At 35.9% G+C, this 18648-nt stretch overlaps 1 protein-coding gene across 1 annotated transcript; it reads left to right on the plus strand.

Annotated features, from left to right (window-relative positions):
- The first annotated feature begins 2689 nt into the window (after positions 1-2689).
- Positions 2690-18543, plus strand: RTRAF (RNA transcription, translation and transport factor). The gene is made up of 8 exons (XM_090270879.1): positions 2690-2869; positions 4241-4365; positions 6972-7071; positions 11720-11806; positions 13119-13207; positions 15607-15675; positions 18046-18094; positions 18220-18543. The coding sequence occupies exons 1-8, from the start codon at positions 2809-2811 to the stop codon at positions 18372-18374; spliced, it is 735 nt and encodes a 244-aa protein (XP_090127005.1). The 5' UTR covers positions 2690-2808; the 3' UTR covers positions 18375-18543.
- Positions 18544-18648: the final 105 nt, after the last annotated feature.

Consider the following 18648-nt stretch of genomic DNA (forward strand, 5'->3'; position numbering starts at 1 on the left):
AGCTCTGATCTGAGAAGCGACTGTCTCTATTAAAATGAGTATTTACATCCTACCTTTAGGCAACAAGGGGATTTTTTTTTCTTCTGGGTTTCATGCTTCTTAATTGCCTTCAGCTCAAAATAATTTTTATGTTAAAGAGGCATATTTGGGGATGACACATCCTGGTTTCCTTCATGTGCTACATACACTACGTCTACCATCATCTCAAACTCAGCAGGTGCTGAACTTGATTTGTCAGCTTCTCCATCTGGTGCATTTCTACCATTGCTCCTGTTCCGATGTCTGCATCCACTGTTCCTCCAAACTCTGATGTGTGACATTCTTGAGATCACCTTGAAACCATCATTTCCTTCTCATACACGTTGAGTTCCACCATCTCTGTGGATCATTTTCTTTAACTCTTTGGAATCTGTCCTCATGTTAGGACAATTGTGCTTATAAGTAACAAAACCCCAATCCAACCTGGCTCAAGCACCAAAAGGAATTTATTGGTTCGCATAGCTGAACAGCTGGATCTAGGCTCTTGAAAGACATTTTGGGTCTATTTTTTATGTGCTGTTTTCAATGTTAGGCAAACTTTTCCCCTGCAGTATCAAGTATGGAATGTGAATGCTTCATGCTCCCAGTATGACCAAGGAAACTCCTGTTCCATTTCTACCATAAAACCTGAGCTCCATTGGCCTACTTTTTACTTTTAATGATAAATCATGAAATTCCACTGCCACCTCTGCTTTTCTGAAATCATGTATTTAGTCTTTGTGGACCAGATGGTTTCCGTTGCAACTATTCATTTCTCCCTGTGTAGTACTAAAGTAGCCAGTAAGCAAGTGGGCATGGCTGTGTTCCAATACCACTTTATTTATGGACACTGAAATTTGAATTTCATATAATTTCCATATGTCGTGAAATATTTTCCTTTTGAATTTTCAGCTATTTAAAAATATATAAACCATTCTTAACCCTTGTTTTCACTGAGCACTCTCTCACTCCCCCATTTATGTGGCTAACTCCTTTACTTCCTTCAAGTCTAAGCATTTCACCTTCACAATGAGACCTAACCTGACCATCCCGTTTAAAACTGCAACCTGCATCATTTTCCATGGCCCTACTCCTTATTCCTTTTATCTTGTTATGACTTTTCCATGGCACTTTTCACCTTCTAAAATACTAAATAATTTACTTGCTTATAATTTATTTTTGTTGTCCCTCGCCAGGTGGCAAGCCCTCCAAGGGCAGACGTTTTTGTGTATAAGTTAACAGATACATCCAAAGTGTCTAGAAGACTGCCTGACATACAAACAACACTTAATTTTATTAAATAATTACACACATTTATTAATGATGTATAATACCTCTTATCAACCATTAGATTGGAGCTCAGGACATTTGATAATGAAAGTTGGTGTCTCCTTCTTGAAGTGCAGGGGGCTTAGTCTTCAGAAATGGAATTGTCTAAGATTCATTTCTTGTTGACACTTCATTTAAGACAGGCCAAGGGACTTCTTCAAATGTAGAAAAATAAGACAAAGGGTTTTTTTTTTTTAATACAAAAAAAGTGGTTGGATGTCCTTAAGCTGTAATGTCTCTTTTTCAAAATTAGCTTTATCCCCTCCTCAAGACTGGTAGGTCCCTTCATCATTCTGTGTGCCTGAATCCTCTTCTAACTTTCCCACACACCTGGGCGTGGCCAGGGCTAACAACTGGAGACAGTTTCAAGTGGTTGACAACTTTGGGTTCTGAAATAGAAAGACGAGGTCAGGAGCAAACAACTTAATATTTCGCATTAAAGGATTGATTCCAGAAAATAAATTTTAAGAGCTGCTTTTCTCCCCTTAAAAAAAAAATTCTATAATTGCATGTAAGCAATTGCTTTATTTTCCCTTCCTTGACAGGTTTATTTTCTAATTTTTTTTTTTGCTATTATTTCATTAATTATAGAACTAGTGTACATCACAGTATGTGATGAGGTTTTGTTTGAGGCAAGACACTCTTGAAGCTGGTTTTCTTGATTCAGACTATAAGCATCTTAATTGGAAAATACAATGTCTCACAGTGCCTCCTTAAAGCTGTATCCTGCCAGCAAACTTTGTATTTCTCATAATTTATCATTTTCTAACTCTAGATTATAAGTTTCTATTTACATGTCTATTTTGCTACTGTAAACTTCCTGAAAATATCTTACTCATTTGTATGAGCCACAAATGCTAAGTGTTTAATTATAATCTGTTGAAATGAAAGAAAACATATATAGCTGGTGATGTTTGCAACTAGTATTATACTTGCATGTTTACGTGTAGAATACTCCCATGTAGTATGAAAGGGACCTTGCTAAAAGTGTTTGTATTAGCAATATTAGATGAGCACCTATTATGCAGGAGGCATTCAATGAATGAATGAATACACTGAAAATACTTAAGAGTAATACTATGATCCAATAGAAGTTCTACATATACTATTCTTTGCATGCTGTGTCAAGAAGGTGTAGAAAAACAAGAGGAAACTGGCTTGGAAAACTCTGGCTTCTCAGGAGCTTTCTGCCTATTGTACAAATAGGAAGCTGACAATAAAGTTTATTTGAGCGTCGACGTGCCCTGACATGGCTCCGCCTCCCCGGCTGAAGCCACGATTGGTGGGCATTCACCGGCGCCCGCCTTTCCTGAGCCACCATTGGTGAAGGCCGCTGTCATTTTGGAGCGTCCAGCCGCTTGCCCGCCCTCTCGCCTCGTCGCCGGTGCTAGCGCTTCCCGCTGCTCCTCGCCTCTCCTCTCCCGGCTGAAGCCCGGGAGACCAGAGCGAAAAACCGGGACCATGTTCCGACGCAAGCTGACGGCCCTTGACTACCACAACCCTGCCGGCTTCAACTGCAAAGGTGAGGCGGTAGTCCTGGGCCGGCTGCGCGCCACGGCTCCCGCTGGTGGCCGCGCTCTCCTCCGGGCCTCCGCCACCCCTCCCCCTTCCACCTCCCCCAACTCCAGCCACGCCCGGGCTTCGGAGCCCACTCAAGCTCATTTTCTGCACTTGCTAAACTCCGAACGTCCACCCCGCACTCCCAGCCCCGCGGCACACTAGCGGGAAAGTATTCGCATTCTAACTTATCCCTTCCCGGTTAATTGGGCGATACCTTGAGCACCTGCTGTAGACTAGCGCAGAGCTGGACGCTGAAGTAGATGCTGAGTAATTTGAGGACTAGTTTTCTGGCCGCCAGAACTAATGAGCGAGGGTGGGGCAGTTTGAGATCCGGACCGTACATTACGAAGTCCCAGACCGATAATGTTGGAGTAAGTGGTATCGTAACAGGCTCAGTCATGAAGAAAAAGTTGACAGCAGATGAACGGGGTGGTTGAATCATAAATACAAAGGTACTTGGGATTTTAAAGCATAAAAAAATTTTGAAGTATTGACATTGCTACCCACTGTTGTTTAATTACTATCCGCCGCTGTGTATTTCCTTCCAAAGTTCTTAGCCTGTGGTAGACGAGTAAGTTTGAAAGTGATCCAGGTACGAGAAAGTGAAAAAATAATTTCTAAGCAGGATGACAAGGTTTTGTTGATCTCCTGTAGAAGCATATTGATTTTGAGAATCTTGTTTTGCTACTTTGCCTTCTATTTAACAAAAAAGGATCAGTGGCAGTAGAGCGCAGTAGATCAGGACTGGAATCTTTGAGCCCCAGTTTTTCTCATCTGTGAAAGGGGGATATTACCTCAAAAGCGTGTGGCAGGAGTAAATGAAACATGTACTTTCTCATGTGTGCACTTAAGGTGCTATAACAGTGATAATAGTATTTTTCTGTTGTGTTAATTTTTGTACTTTATTATTATTTTGCTATAAATTTAACCTTGCTCCATTCCTCTCTCCAAAGGACTGGAATAATAACACTTAAGTAGCCAAAACTATCTGCCAGACACTGTTTTTAATTGTATTTATTTCACTTAATAACAATCCTGTAAAGTAAGTCCTATTATTACCCCCATTTTATAACTTAAGGATTTGAGGCACAGAAAATTTAAATGATTAGCCCAAGTTTACACAACCATTTGGTGTCTGGAACCAGAATTTGAATTCAAGCCAGGATATGAGCAGAACATTTTTAATCTGTTGATCCATAGTCTGCACTTTCAGCTCCTACTTCAAGCAGCTCAATTAACTTCTTATTTTGGAGTTTAAAAAAAATTCCACAAGACCATTTGTTGTGGCAAAAGAAGTGTTTTTCTAGTAATTTATATGGTATTTTTGTTGCAGATGAAACAGAATTTAGAAACTTTATTGTTTGGCTTGAAGACCAGAAAATCAGACACTACAAGATTGAAGACAGAGGTAATTTAAGAAACATCCACAGCAGTGACTGGCCCAATTTCTTTGAAAAGGTAATGAATTAGAAAGTAAAATAAAAGTATAAGAGAGCTTCTTTAAATCTATGAAGACAGACAAGCTTAAGATTCACTTTGCTCTTTTAAAATAAAAATAATGGCCAGTGTTTAGAAGAACTGGATTTCAGGACTTAACTTTTTTACTTTTAGAGGAAATTATATTCTCTCCCTCTTCCTACTAAGCTTTCAGTATTAGAAATATTTGTGTCCGGAAGCCCTGAGGTTTCTTAAATAAACAGTAACACACATATATTCTATAAATGGTAAAAATACCAAAATAAGAATTTTTGCATTAGACTGAAAATGTAGCAGTAATACTTGCATTAAAATAAGACATCGAGATGCTTGAAAACGAAGATTGTCTTATGATTTTATTTAACGTACATACGTGTCCCTTGTTGTGTACAATAGAAATAATCCTAAAAGGCCTTATATGTCTATTTTATTTATGTGGCTAGAATAATTTTTACACTGACTTAATTTTAATAATACCTTTGCAGAAAAGAATTATTTCCAAATTAGAATAAAAATCACATACAACATCATTACTTACATTAAACATTTTTATTGGTTCTGTTACTTTAATGAGTATTTTCCTTTAAAAATATGAAAAAGACCAAATTTTTCATTTGCTGGAGCAAAGTGGTTAGGTACCTAACTTTCTTTGTAGAATCAGATATTTTAAAGATTAGGGGATTGTATAAGTTACACACTAGTTCTAGGACTGTGGGCAGGTTTATTAACCTTTCTGTGTCTCAACGTTCTCATCAATAAATAGGAATAACAGCGGTACCTATATCATAGTGAGGGCGTGTGTTGTTAATCAGTGATAATATACCTGTTTACAGAGTGCCTGGCCCACTGCAAATCCTATATGCTTATTCCACTGCCTCTACTGCTGTTATTACTACTCATAGATTATTTTCCTTTGCTCTTAAGTATTTTAGAAAATTTTTATAGGCTTAAAATTCTTAAGTATGATATTAGGATTTTACATTTGTTTATGTCACATCTTATTTACGGCCAGTTCATATGTACAAGACTATATACAAAGTTCCACGTGTAGAAGAGTATTTGAAGAATACAGTAATCCCTTCTTTTCGCTGGTTTCTCTTCTTGATGTTTCAGTTATCTGCGGTCAACCACTGTCTGAAAATACTACATGGAAAATTCCAGAAATAATTCATTAATTTTAAGTTGCACACTATTCTGAGTATCATGGTGAAGTCTCACCCTCCCCCAGAGGTGAATCATCCCTTTTTCCAGCATATCCGTGCTGTATACGCTGCTCACTCATTAGCCCTCTCAATTACCAGATCAACTGTCGTGGTACCACAACACTCGTGTTTAAGTAACCCTTACTGACAGACGGTCAGCGGTAGCCCAGCGCTACATCACAGTGCCTGTGTCATTCATCGCACTTCGTTTCATGTAGGCATTGTGTCATTTCACATCATCACAACACGGGTTCAGTACAGTGTAAGATTTTGAGAGATCACATCCACATAATTTTTATTCTATTTTATTATTAATTATTGTTAGTCTCTTATTGTACCTAACTTATAAATTAAACTCTATCATGGGTATATATGTATAGGGAAAATGTAGTTTGCGTAGGGTTTGGTAGTCAGGGTTTCAGGCATCCACTGAGAATCTTGGAACATTCTCTGTGGGTGATCAGGGACTCCTATATAAAAAAAAAAAAATTCTGAGAAAAACACCCAGAAGTAACATAAAGTAGGATATCTTACAGATAGATATTATCCTTCACATTGGTCTCTTTGGAATGATGTCATTGCTTAAAGCATATTTGGGACTTCTTTTGAAATTACTTTTAAATCATGAGACATCTTTTGAATATTCTTAACATTGGCAACTTTGAAGGTGGATTTACTTTCTAGATCATGACCAAATCTTGTGAATGGAGTGTTTTGTTTTGTTTTTAAAGCAAGAGAATAACACTTCGGTTAGAAAGGGAGTTTATGATTTGAAAGTGCTAATTAATTATCCCCAAAAGGGAGCTCCATAAGTTCTGAGTAGTAGCATTGTCGCTGGAATTAGATTTTTAAGCTCCTGCGAGACTCATGTGAAGGATAATAGTAATTTCAATACACAGTTTCTGCCATTTATTTAAAATGTTTACTTTCACTGTACATGTATGCTACGTGACTTACTATCTTTAGTGGCATTTGTATAATATAACTAAGGGTAAGATAATAATTGCTTTAATATTGTAGCCTCCTTTTTAGAGTTTTTTAAGAAATTTTTATTTAATTGTTCTCTGTGTATTGAGACCTGGAATCAGAAAGTTTAGATTCAGGTTTCAGATCTATGTCGTGTGACTGTTGGCAAGGGTTAACCTCTGTAGGCCTCTGTTTTCTTATCTATAAAATGAGGAAGTAATTTTACATCAATGGCGCCCTCCCTGGAATCTGCAAAAGTGGTATTTCAAAAAGCATGATGGAAATACTTCACTTAAGGTGGTACACTTAAATGTTAGAAGAAATTCTTTGAGATCCAAACCGAGGTATCTTTCAACTTGATCATTTTTTGACTATGACTTTATAGTAATAATGAAACTGATTTTTTTTTTCCCTTCACAGTATCTCACAGATGTTAACTGTCCTTTCAAGATTCAAGATCGACAAGAAGCAATTGACTGGCTTCTTGGTTTAGCTGTTAGACTTGAATATGGAGATAATGGTATGTTTTGTGGGGAATGTGTGTTTTAAAGAGAGGAGAGAAAAGGCGGGAAAGGAATGTAAAAATGTAGGGAACACCAGATTGTGTTTCTTTTGCTTATTATACTTTAGGTTCATTTCAAGTTTTATATATCCTCATGTTCCTTTCCAGTATCTATTTAAGAACTTACTTTTTTCGTAACCATTCTTCTGTGTCTAGTACCAACCTCCCCCCTCCGCCAACTCCCAAATTGTCTGGGAAAGAATTTTCTTTACTAAAATTAGAGTCTTTATTATCATAAAAAATTAAAAGCACTGTTTTTCATTGGCATTTAGATTTTTTTTTTTTTTTTTTTAAGAATTTTGAAGTGCTGTCTTCTGCAGAAGGCTAATTGAATGTCTTCTCACAAAGTAGTAGTGTTACTTTGGGATATTTGCCATCTTTCATAGTCTGCATCTTAGCCTTTCAAGTTAAATTGTTGTTAGTGTCCCAGAATTGCTAGGATTTCAGAATGTTGGTTGCAGCAGGTAATCTCATAAGAGACTGAAACATGTCTAATACCAATATACACTAGACCAAAATATATTTATTATTTGTGTGTAATGTCATTTTATTACAGGTACTTTATATTATTGTGAACTTTGAATATTAATATCTGTAGTAAAAAATATTTTGCAGTAAACTCATGTTTCCTCTCCTTAGACCATTTCACTTGGAAAGAGCTGCTAACATCTAAATGCAAGATCCAGTTATCATACCATCATCCTCTGCCTTTTATGTTGCTTTCTCTTATGGGACTGACTCAGTTCTAGTTCTCTTAATCATTTGCTTTTGAAGCCTTTTTGATATATTTGACTTCTCCCTTTTCTTCCCATCCAGATTTTTCCATGTTTTCTCTTCTTGTATCTTTTCTTCCCCATTCCCACTACTGTCGCCCTATTTCAGACCCTTGTCATTTTCTGCTGCAATTATTTGTAATATCTTTCATACTATCACTTAGCATCATCCTGTATTTCCATCCACATGGCCCATCAAGCTAACTTTTTGAAACAAATATTTTAGAATGCTATGCTTGGTTTCCGAAGACACCTATTACGTATTCATCGCTTTTCCATTTTCTACAAAAGGAATGCCAGGCTTCTTAGCCTGGGGTTCAAGGCCTTTGATAACTGGTGTCTGGTCAGTATTCACATACTTGATATGCTAGCCAAACCAGAATAGTGCTGGTTCCTCTTTACATCTCTCCATTCTTTGACTTACATTTTCCTTCTGATATGCCATTTCATTCTATTCTCTACACATCTAAATCCTGTTCATTTGCATAAGATACAGCACAAATGCCAATTAGCATTTCCTTCTGAACTTTTATAGCTTTTAACTCTGTATCTGTTTTAAGTCACTCACCACTTTTCATTTTGCTCATGTCTCATTTGCCCCACTAAATTGTAAGCTCACACTCAGTTTTGTTTCTTACATGGTACCTCTGTTAGTTTCCTGTTGCTGTTGTAAAAATTACCACAAACTCATTGACTTAAAATATAATTTATTATTTTACAGTCCTGTAGGTCAGAAACCAACATCTGTCTTACTGGATTTAAAAGTCCGGTTCCTTTGGAGAGTCTAGGGAAAGAGACATTTCTTTGTCTTTTTCATCTTCTGAAGGTTGCCTCTGTTTCTTGACTTTGCCCCTTTTAAATCTAACAGCATAGCATCTTCAGTCTTGCTGTGACTATTTCCATTGTCACATCTCTGACTGATCATCCTGCCTCCCTCTTATAAGGGTGCTGTGATTACATTGGGCCCACCTGGATAATACAGGGTAATCCTCCCGTTTCAGGGTTCTTAATTTAATCACACCTGCCAAGTCCCTTCTGCATGTGAGGTGACATTCACAGTTTGCAGGGATTGGGAACATGGGTATCTTGGCAAGGAGTGGGAGATCATGATTCTGTCTGCACAGTACCTGATACAGCTTCTTCCATATAATAGATGAGCTTATCAACTTTAAGAGATGTTTGTCAAATGGACTATGTGGATGTTCACTGCATTTGTCAAACATCTGACTTAAATTTCAGACTTAAATGTCAATTTCAGACTTAAATTTCAGAAACCTTAGGGCAGAAATGATAAAAGCTCCAGGTCTTTTTTTTTTTTTTTTTTTTTTTATTTGAATTTTAATATAAAAATGAAATATTTATGAATAAATGTTGTAATAATAAGCCTTGGTCACATTAGTTGATTTTTAGTACCTTTATTCTGGTTTTAATCTATTCCCAAATGAAATTGTAGTCACATCTCAATTGATATGTTTTACTTTTATTTATTCCATTTGTCCCATTTTTATAATTTGAACTAAGGTTACCTAGGTACCAATCACTGTGGGTACCATATGATCACATATCTCTACAATTGACTATCTCTTAAAGTACAGTTCTTAGTAATAGCGTGATATATTTTTTTAATTAAATAGACTGAAGTTGTATCTTAAATAAATTTTTTGATATTGAAATTTATAGTTGAATTTCATTTGAAATTTTAGCTGAATTATAGTTGAAAAGTAAAGGATATCAAAAGTATATTAGAAGTCTAAACCAGAAAGCAAGTTTTTGTGTAATCTTAAAATTCAGATTTGTAAGATACTTTTTGGGAAAAGGACTAAAGTAGTAATACTGTCTGTTATCAGTAGAAGGCACTGTTGTTCATTTGTGGTTTTACATTTACATGTTGCAGGTGTTTTTGACTTTTAAGTTATTTAAAAGTTTATTCTTACTCGATGACACCATTGTGAATTTTTACTGTGCTTTAGTATTTTTGTAGCGTTTTGCTAGCTTGTCAATTAAGGTGATTAAAATCTGACTTAAGTTTTTGTCTTAACTTTTTTGACATAATTTCAGACTTAACAGAAAAATCGCAAGAAAAGGACAATTTTCTTATACCCAGATTTTGAAAATATTAACATTTAATTTATTTGCCTTGTCGTCCTCTATATAATGCATACATAATTTTTTTTAAAACCATTTGGTACTAAATTGTAGGTGATTTTCTTTTACCCTTTATTTTAATGCACATTTCCTAAATGTACATAACTACAGGACAGTTATTGAAATCAGGAAATTAACTTTGATTCAATACTCTCCTCTATATTTACCTCTTGTCTCAACAATGTTCTTTATACCAAAGCAAAAATGCAATCCTTGATCCTGTATTGCATTCAGTTATGTCTCTTTAGTCTCCTATAATCTGGAGAAGTTCCTCAGTCTTTTATTTGTGTTTCATGACATTGACATATATTTTATAGAATGTTCCTCAGTCTGGGTTTGTCTGAGGTTTTCTCATGATTAGATTTAGGGGTCGTACTTCTATTAAGAAGGACACAGAAATAGTGTTCTGTTCTTTTAATGCGTGATATCTGAGGTTTGTGTGATTACTGGTCCTATTACTGTGATCAGTTGGTTAGGGTTCCTTCATTCTAGAGTTACTATTTCCCCTGTGTAATAAATACATCTATTGTTGGAAGACACTTTGAGATGATGTCAGTATACTTTTGCTCGGCAGACTTTTCCCCTAGTTTTAGCATCCATAATGATTCTCCTCTGAGTCAGTTATGTTGATGATTGCCAAATGATGTATTTCTAATTCCATCATTTTTTCTGCATTTATTTGTTGGCTTTCTACCTTAAGAAGGAATTTTCCTGTCTTTCCAATTTGTTTAAATCAGTGTAGATATATGGATTCTTATTTTGCTCAATAGGTCATAGTCTTTTTTCGTTATGTATTGTATTTTGGTATTTAGAAAGTTCCAGATTTGGCCAGTGGGCACTCCTTTTAAGTTAACTCCAGTCTGATTTAAATTTTAACACTTTTGTTATCTGTCTTGTTTCATTAGCAAATCATACAAGCATTATAGCCATACATGGCATTTTGGACCTTAAGTTTTGTGTATTATTAAATATTTTTCAAGTAAAAGTTAAAAACTCTACTTTTGGAATTCTGGCTTTCAAGTGTCCATGAAATAGGTTGATGTTTGTATATGATGCTACATTATTTGAAGTGCTGACTTTTTAAAAACAAATTTATTTATTTATTTTTAGAGAGAGGGGAAGGAAGGGAGAGAGGGAGAGAAACATTAATTGGTTGCCTCTCATATTTGCCCCAGCTGCAGACTGAACCTTGCAACCCAGGCTTGTGCCCTGACCAGGAATCAAAACAGCCACGTTTCGCTTTGCAGAACGATGGCCAACTAAGCCACACCAGTCAGGGCTGGAGTGCTGACTTTTTTAGAAAGCAAAGTTTTGGGGTTCTGTGTACAGCATTCAAAAGATTTTGCAAGAAACTTTTTAGTGAGTTTGCATTTAATCTCATGTAACTACATTTACCATTTTCCTATTCTTCTACCCCTACCAAGTTTCAGAAGAAGCTGTAAAAGCCAACTTTCTCTGCTAACATTTAGATAACATTTGAAATGTATTAGTTTTAAAGATGTTAATGAAGAGATATTTGTGTAAGGTATTCAGGAATCATTTTAGCTTAATTAGAAAGCTATAGTCGTTTTGTTCGATTTTTTTAATAGCAAAAATAATTTTAGTTGGACAAGTTGTCTTATAATTAGCTTGGCTCAAATTCAGTAAATAAGCAATGTTTGTTTTACCTTAAATGCCTATTTTTACAGCTGAAAAATATAAGGACTCAGTATCTGATAATACAAAAAATGCTGACAACGCAGCTAAAAATGCAGAGCCATTGATCAATTTGGATGGTAAGTACAATAGACCCCCTTAACTGTATTTTTGCTTTTCATGCTTCCAGTTACTTGTCCTCACTGCTACTCAAAAATATTAAATGCAAAATTTCAGAAATGAACAATTTATTTTAAATTGCACACTGTTCTTAGTAGCATGATGAAATCTTGCACCATCCTACCTGGTCCGTGCTCTAATCACTTGGTAGCTGACTGGGTTATCAGGTTGACTGTCATGGTTTCCCAGTGCTTGTGTTCAGGTAACCCTTATTTTACTTAATGGCCCCAAAACAAGAGTCATGTTGCTGGCAATTTGGATTTGCCTAAGGGAGGCCTAAAGTGCTTCTTTTAAGTGAAAAGATGTGTGTGTGTAGAAAAAAATATAGTTATACATACGATTCAGTACTATCCCGGTTTTAGGCATCCACCAGGGGTCTTGGAATGGACCCCCTTTGGATAAAGGGAGGTAAGTATGTAAATGTTAACATTTTTGGTTCCTTAGATGTTTTCTACTTCTAGAATGGTCTGGGTTTACTTAGCATTCTTATGCTTTGTGCAGGCAGCATTTGCAAGGATATTTTATTCTTTATGCTGTTTTTTATTGTCAGTTACAATGTGCTTTTTCCCTCTTCCTGTTGACTATCTGAATGTTAAAATGCTGTTCTTTGCTCTTCTCATAGTAATGTGGAGGTTTTGATTTGTATTTAGTCATGGTGATGATTGTTTGCCTTCCTGGGTACATAACATTTTTTCTAATCTAATGTGACGCTATGAGAAAGTGGTAAAATTTTTTATTATTTTAAGTACCAGGTGTCTTAATAATCCTTCTAAAAGAATAAAGAGCCCAATTACTTAGGTTATAATAATATGTTAAATAATTCTTCCACTGATTCATTGTGACCTATAATTTGAGTTATCCTAATGAATTAATAAGCTGCTTAGACACTCGAGAGCTGCTGCTTAGAGAAAAGGTTTTGGGAAAACTGTCTGTTGAAGGGATTTATGTATTAAAATTAATAGCTTTGGGAAGAAATGTTAATTAAAAGTGCTGCTTAAATGGACCTTGCAGGAAAATTTATAGGACAAATCTAATGTGAGTTAATTTAGTCATTTATTGGAGTGTTCAGTTTGGCTGATTAATGAGAAAACCATTGATCTCCTAAGTTTACCTAGTTGTTGAGACCCCTGCACTGCTCTGTCAGCAGCAGTATTAAAAAGTGAGATTTGTTACTGGAAAATTCAAAATGTTTTCTGTCAGTTTACATGTTTACATATGTGTGTGTAATTATATGTTTGCAGAGCTCTAAGTTTCCATTTTCATCTTTTCTAGTAAATAACCCTGATTTTAAGGCTGGTGTAATGGCTTTGGCTAACCTTCTTCAGATACAGCGTCATGATGATTACCTGGTAATGCTTAAGGTGAGCTTCCTATTCTTGATTCTTGACAGAAACTATATGTTGTTTTAAACCTCATTTCCAAAAAATTAACTATTTATGGCATTTATATTTATGGTTGAATGACTAAACTGTGGAGGAATGTGGGACATAAAGCAGATTTCCTCTATTTTAGATGATCTAATAACAACTGATATCAAGGAGTGTTTACTCTGTGCCTGCCACTGTGCTTAAATCCTTTTGCAAAGATTTCATTCAATCCTCCCAACAATCCTAGAGGTAGATGCTAATATCTTTCTTTTTAATATATATATATATTTTTAATGTATATATATATATATATATATATATATATGAAGAAATATGCTTAAAGAGAATAAATGTCCAAGATGACAAAAATGATAGAGCCAGGATTTTAATGGAGGCATTCTGACCTTGTGATTCTTTTCCTATATCATCTGACTTTTGTTTATCAGTCCTTTTAAAGATTCATGGTCTGTTCCTTAAGATAGTGGAAAATGCCAAGTTAGTAATGGTGAATTTGGTAAAAAAAACATACTCCAAAGTCTTTTTGAGAAGGGAATGAATGTTTTGCCTTCCAAGTCACCCATCCGAGGTCGATCCTCTGTCCATACCTCCACTTCAAGGAGCCACCCAGTGGTCTGAAAGAGGTCTCCTATTTCTGAGAGGAAAATACACTCATACTTCAGAAGATCTATGCCAAGAACTTGTGATAGTAAAGTGGGGTCAGGAGGAGGGGAGTGGTACTTAAGATACTAGACTTGGAAATTATTTTAGAAATTAATTGCTTTTTATGAGAAATTGAAGTTTTAGTTTCTCATAAAAATCTGTACCTTGTGCATATAAGGTACTTTTAAAACTACTTTACAGAAAATTAAATAATTTCACTCTGTCCACAGGAGATTAAGCAATAATTCATTCTCCCTTTTAAAACTGTTATGTATTAAATGGCAGTTATAAGAGAAAGAAGAAAAAAAAAACAAGGGAAAGACTTCAATTTTTAGATTATTATAATTCTGTATACTGAATCTGAATGTCAACTTGGATTTTCTCAACTCAGGTTGGATGCCAAGAGACAAAAAGTTGTTTTTAGTGAAGTTTAGCTCTTTCAAAGGCTTGTTCCTTACTCAGGCAATTATGTAAATTGCTTTGGAACAGTTCTACAGCATTCATATCAGCTTCAATCATAAACTGGGAGGAGAAACAGACAATGTTAGCATTTTGGGGGTACTTTTCATTAGACTATAAACACCCAATGGGAAAAACTAAAAGTATAATCATAAGCTTAATAAAATTTTAATCCTACCTGCCTGATTGTCCTTTTGAGTTATTTTAAGAAGCATTCAGACAGTGCATAACAACATGAAGAACATCTTCACAGGTTTGCCAAGTATCAGAATCAGTATATTAACTGTTTTACAACCAGACTGTTTACATTTGGCAGTCTCTGTTAAAGATTGGTTTATTCTTTTCAAAAGAAGCACTTGGTTTGTTTTTTATTTAAAAAATTTTTTCCAGGCCTGGATAATGTGGTTCAGTTGGTTAGGCGTCATCCTGTGAACCAAAGGTCCCAGGTTTGATTCCTGCTTAGGGCACACACCTGGGTTGCAGGTTCTGACTCTGGTCAGGGCGTGTGCAGGAGGCAACTGATGGATGTTTCTCTCTCACATCCATGTTTCTCTCCCTCTCTTTCCCCCACCCTTCCCCTCTCTCTAGAATCAGTAGGATAAAAAAGTTAATTTTTGTTCCAGTTTTCACACTTATTTTTGAATTCTAATTGTCATCGATTAATTAGAATTTCATTTTAAAATATTTTTTGAGTTTGTGCGTGTGCACACATGTACTTGTGTCTTCCTATAAAATGCCTTGGTGATGAGAAAGTCGATTATGTTCTGTGAAAGACCTGAAAAATGTTTCACTATAAGTAAAAAAGGCAAGGACAGTGTGTATGATATGCCACCCTTGCGTCAGAGATGGCATGTTTATGGCAGGTTTGCCTGAGTATGCTTGTAATTTATTAAGAGCCCTGGAAGGGTGCACAAGGATCTGGTAACAATGATTGTCTTCTGGAAGGATGGCTGAGGCTTGGATGGGAAGGAGACCTGCTTTTTACCATGTATACTTCTTTATCCAAAATCATGAATTTTTTAAAACCACGTACATGAGTTACCAGTTCAAAAAATGTTTTAAATTATTTTAAGCATCATTCCATATTGTTAAGCATTCAGTGTGACAATTTTTATTATAGTATCAGTTTTGTTTTTTATTTTTAATGGGGAATTTGTTAATGAACTAGGTAATTCTAACTTCATCAAACTGGGCATCCTTATTGTCTAGACTCAGAGAAGAAAAGATGACAAATAGCCAGTGAAGACTAAAAACAGTATTTTTGGGTTTCTTAGGCAATTCGCATTTTGGTCCAGGAGCGTCTGACACAGGATGCAGTTGCTAAAGCAAATCAAACAAAAGAGGTATGTGTTTTTTTAAAAATAAAGTCTAAATTAATTAATGAAAGTTTGTTCTGGTATGGTCATGGGTTTAAAATTTGCATGTATCTGCTTAAGATACATATTTTTTGTTAGAACTGCCCAGTGAAAGGATAGTTTACTTCAAGGGGATGACTTTGGTTTCTAAGCAAATTTTATCCATCGTTTTGAGTGAAAAATGAACTCATATTTCCCTTAATACCTTACAGAAGTGACTAGTAGCCCAGTCTACCAGTACAACAGTCTACCAGTACAAACCACTGCACATGCCTCGTTGACATTTATGTAAAAGAACGTGCCCTTGTAAAATTTAGTGGGTTATTTTGACTAATTGCTGGGAAACAGGGCACACCTTCTGTTACTAATTTTCTTTTTGACCTAAATCCTATCCTTGCTCTTTTGTTTCTTCAGAGAAATCTGTTCTCATTTTATCTTTTCTCTTGCCTAGCATAAAACATAAGTAACTTGCGTAAGGTCATCTAATTGATAAGTGGTTGAGCTCAGGCAATCTGATTCAAGAGCCTGTGCTCTTGTGGTGGGTAGGACCAGGGTCCGTGTATATGGGTTACATGAGCTAGTTGACGTCCCAGCTGAAGCGGGGGTAGAGGGGCTGTTAGAGGGAAAGTTCAGGGTATAGGTGACTGAAACTCATCTTTCCATCCTGCTTTGTAGGATGAGAAAACTACACCACCACTGTCTTTCCCTTAATAATTCTGGGATGTTTTAGATGAACTGTACCAGAAATCTAAATGTCCCTAAAGTCTCATTGACTATGGGGCAGGACAGAGAATGTCCTCATGGGCTAGCGGCAGCAGCTGCAGGTGTCTGATATGCCCTTTTCTGCTGTGGAGATGCTGCAGTGAATGCCTTTGGCACAGCCACCATCCTGGACCCTAGTCCTTTTTGCCTCCCCAATTCCCCAGTGTCATGTATTCTCTGACCCTGTCTTTATCAAGGCCCCGCAGTATTAAAAGATTATGAATGCCAGGGAAGAGTAGTCCCCTCTGAAAGACACTCAGTTTCTTTTAAAGGTTCTTATGGGCTTATTAATTATACATGAATTCAGCCACTGGAAATGGGGTTAAAGATCAGCCTATTTCTCCCACATTATAGAACAGACAGTAAATTGTTCTGGCATAATAAAATCATTGATTCAGAAAAACTATGCCTTTGGTTTGGATGGCAGTGCAAATAAGGTCATAGCCAAATCACTGCTGTTGTTTCCAGAATAAAATTTAGTTTTATTTTTAATGCTCACGTAAAGCTTAGTTTTAATGTTATTTCAAGAGATAACATGCTACAATACTACAGTGGAGAAGTTTTACAGTTGTGTGTTTGTTTGTAACCGTTCATAATTAGCATGTAATCATCGTCTGTCATAATTCTTCCCCGGTCTTTTTGTCAGACAAAGGGGAAAACAGAGCCTCTGGTACCAGACTGACATAGAAAGTCACTCAGTATACTTCTGCTCTTTAGCTTTGCTCACTGAATTTTCATACCCAGTTACTTCTGCACTTACATAATGTGTTTATTACTAACTATTTTGAAGCAGATGGAGCCTAGTTACATTTTCATTAATGTATTAGGCAAGAATTGAGTAGTGACAGCTTAGCATTTGTAGCATTAAAAGTATAGTGACTTATTTTACTGGTAATGATTTTAAACAGTATAATCACCAGAATGTATAGACTTCCTGTCCTCAGTTTTATTTGATAGTTTTATGAACTCCATATAGTATGAATTCCATATAGTTTGGCATCACTATAATCTCCACCTTTGCTATATCTAGCTGTAGGTGCTGACTGGAAGGACAGCCAAATGGTTTAGATTCTGTTCATTTTCCTAGGTTATTTAAAGCAGCTTCAGAATGAACTATTAAAAGTGAAATCATACATAAATAATCTGATAAATAATGCTGGCTGAAAAAATACGTGTATTTTAGATTTGTGAAATATGCAAAGACAAATTAATGTGCTCAGAAATAAACGTTTGAGGAAAGTAGTACTGAAAATAGTCCTATGCCATTCACCCTGTACACTGCTTGCTGCTCACTGTCAGTAAAATGGAGCGAAGCAGCCCTGCAGTACTGCCAGCAGGGCAGCAAAAAGGAAGCTGTTCCACATGCCTGGCCTTAACGGATTGCAGGGGTTAAGGAACTGGCTTTCCACTACATTTAAAAGCCATTGTTTCCTTACTGGTTATAGTAGGAAAAAACATCAAAATGCAAATTTTAAAGAGAATTCTAAGTCCCCTTGCTACTGTGACTAAAAGGGTTAAAATAACAATAGCTAGCTGCTAGATGAGAAAAGAATGTAATACTTAACTACAGTCTGATTTTGTCCTTTTTTTTTTAAGGGATTGCCTGTTGCTTTAGATAAGCATATCCTTGGTTTTGACACAGGAGGTAAGTGATTTTGTTTTGATTAATTCAAACTACTTTTAGAGACGTGGTGAACATTTGGGGGGAAATGAGTGAGTAAATGGTCTTAAATACAAGTTAATGATTAATACCATGTTTCTTACAAATAGATGCAGTTCTTAATGAAGCTGCTCAAATTCTGCGATTGCTACATATAGAAGAGCTCAGAGAGCTACAGACAAAAATTAATGAAGCCATAGTAGCTGTTCAGGCAATTATTGCTGATCCAAAGACAGACCACAGACTGGGGAAAGTTGGAAGATGAACATTTTAGGATTTCAGCCTCTCACCTACTTAGTACATTTGGGAACCATGTATGCCTTGGTATGTGAAATCAAACCCCACATTTTCAAGGGAAGAATCCCAGAAAATTGACGATGTTGTAGAGATTTAACCATCATTGCTTTTTCTTTAATAAAGTTTGGGAAAGTGGATTTTTTTGACTATGTGTTATGTTTATGTATAATTAATCTTCCTTTGTGATTTAAGGTACATGCCAACCCCCAACTTTGTTAGAGAAACAATACAGATCCTCAAAA

The sequence above is a fragment of the Furipterus horrens genome, unplaced genomic scaffold (genome assembly GCF_987537825.1).
Source record: "Furipterus horrens unplaced genomic scaffold, mFurHor1.1.pri manual_scaffold_3, whole genome shotgun sequence".
NCBI classification, from domain to species: Eukaryota; Metazoa; Chordata; class Mammalia; order Chiroptera; family Furipteridae; genus Furipterus; species Furipterus horrens.

Excerpts from the sequence above, each read along its gene's own strand:
- RTRAF (XM_090270879.1), top strand. The coding sequence starts at position 2,809 with ATGTTCCGACGCAAGCTGACGGCCCTTGACTACCACAACCCTGCCGGC. Across the intron at positions 11,807-13,118 it reads GCCATTGATCAATTTGGATG|TAAATAACCCTGATTTTAAG; the intron begins GTAAGTACAATA and ends CATCTTTTCTAG. Across the intron at positions 15,676-18,045 it reads AAGCAAATCAAACAAAAGAG|GGATTGCCTGTTGCTTTAGA; the intron begins GTATGTGTTTTT and ends TTTTTTTTTAAG.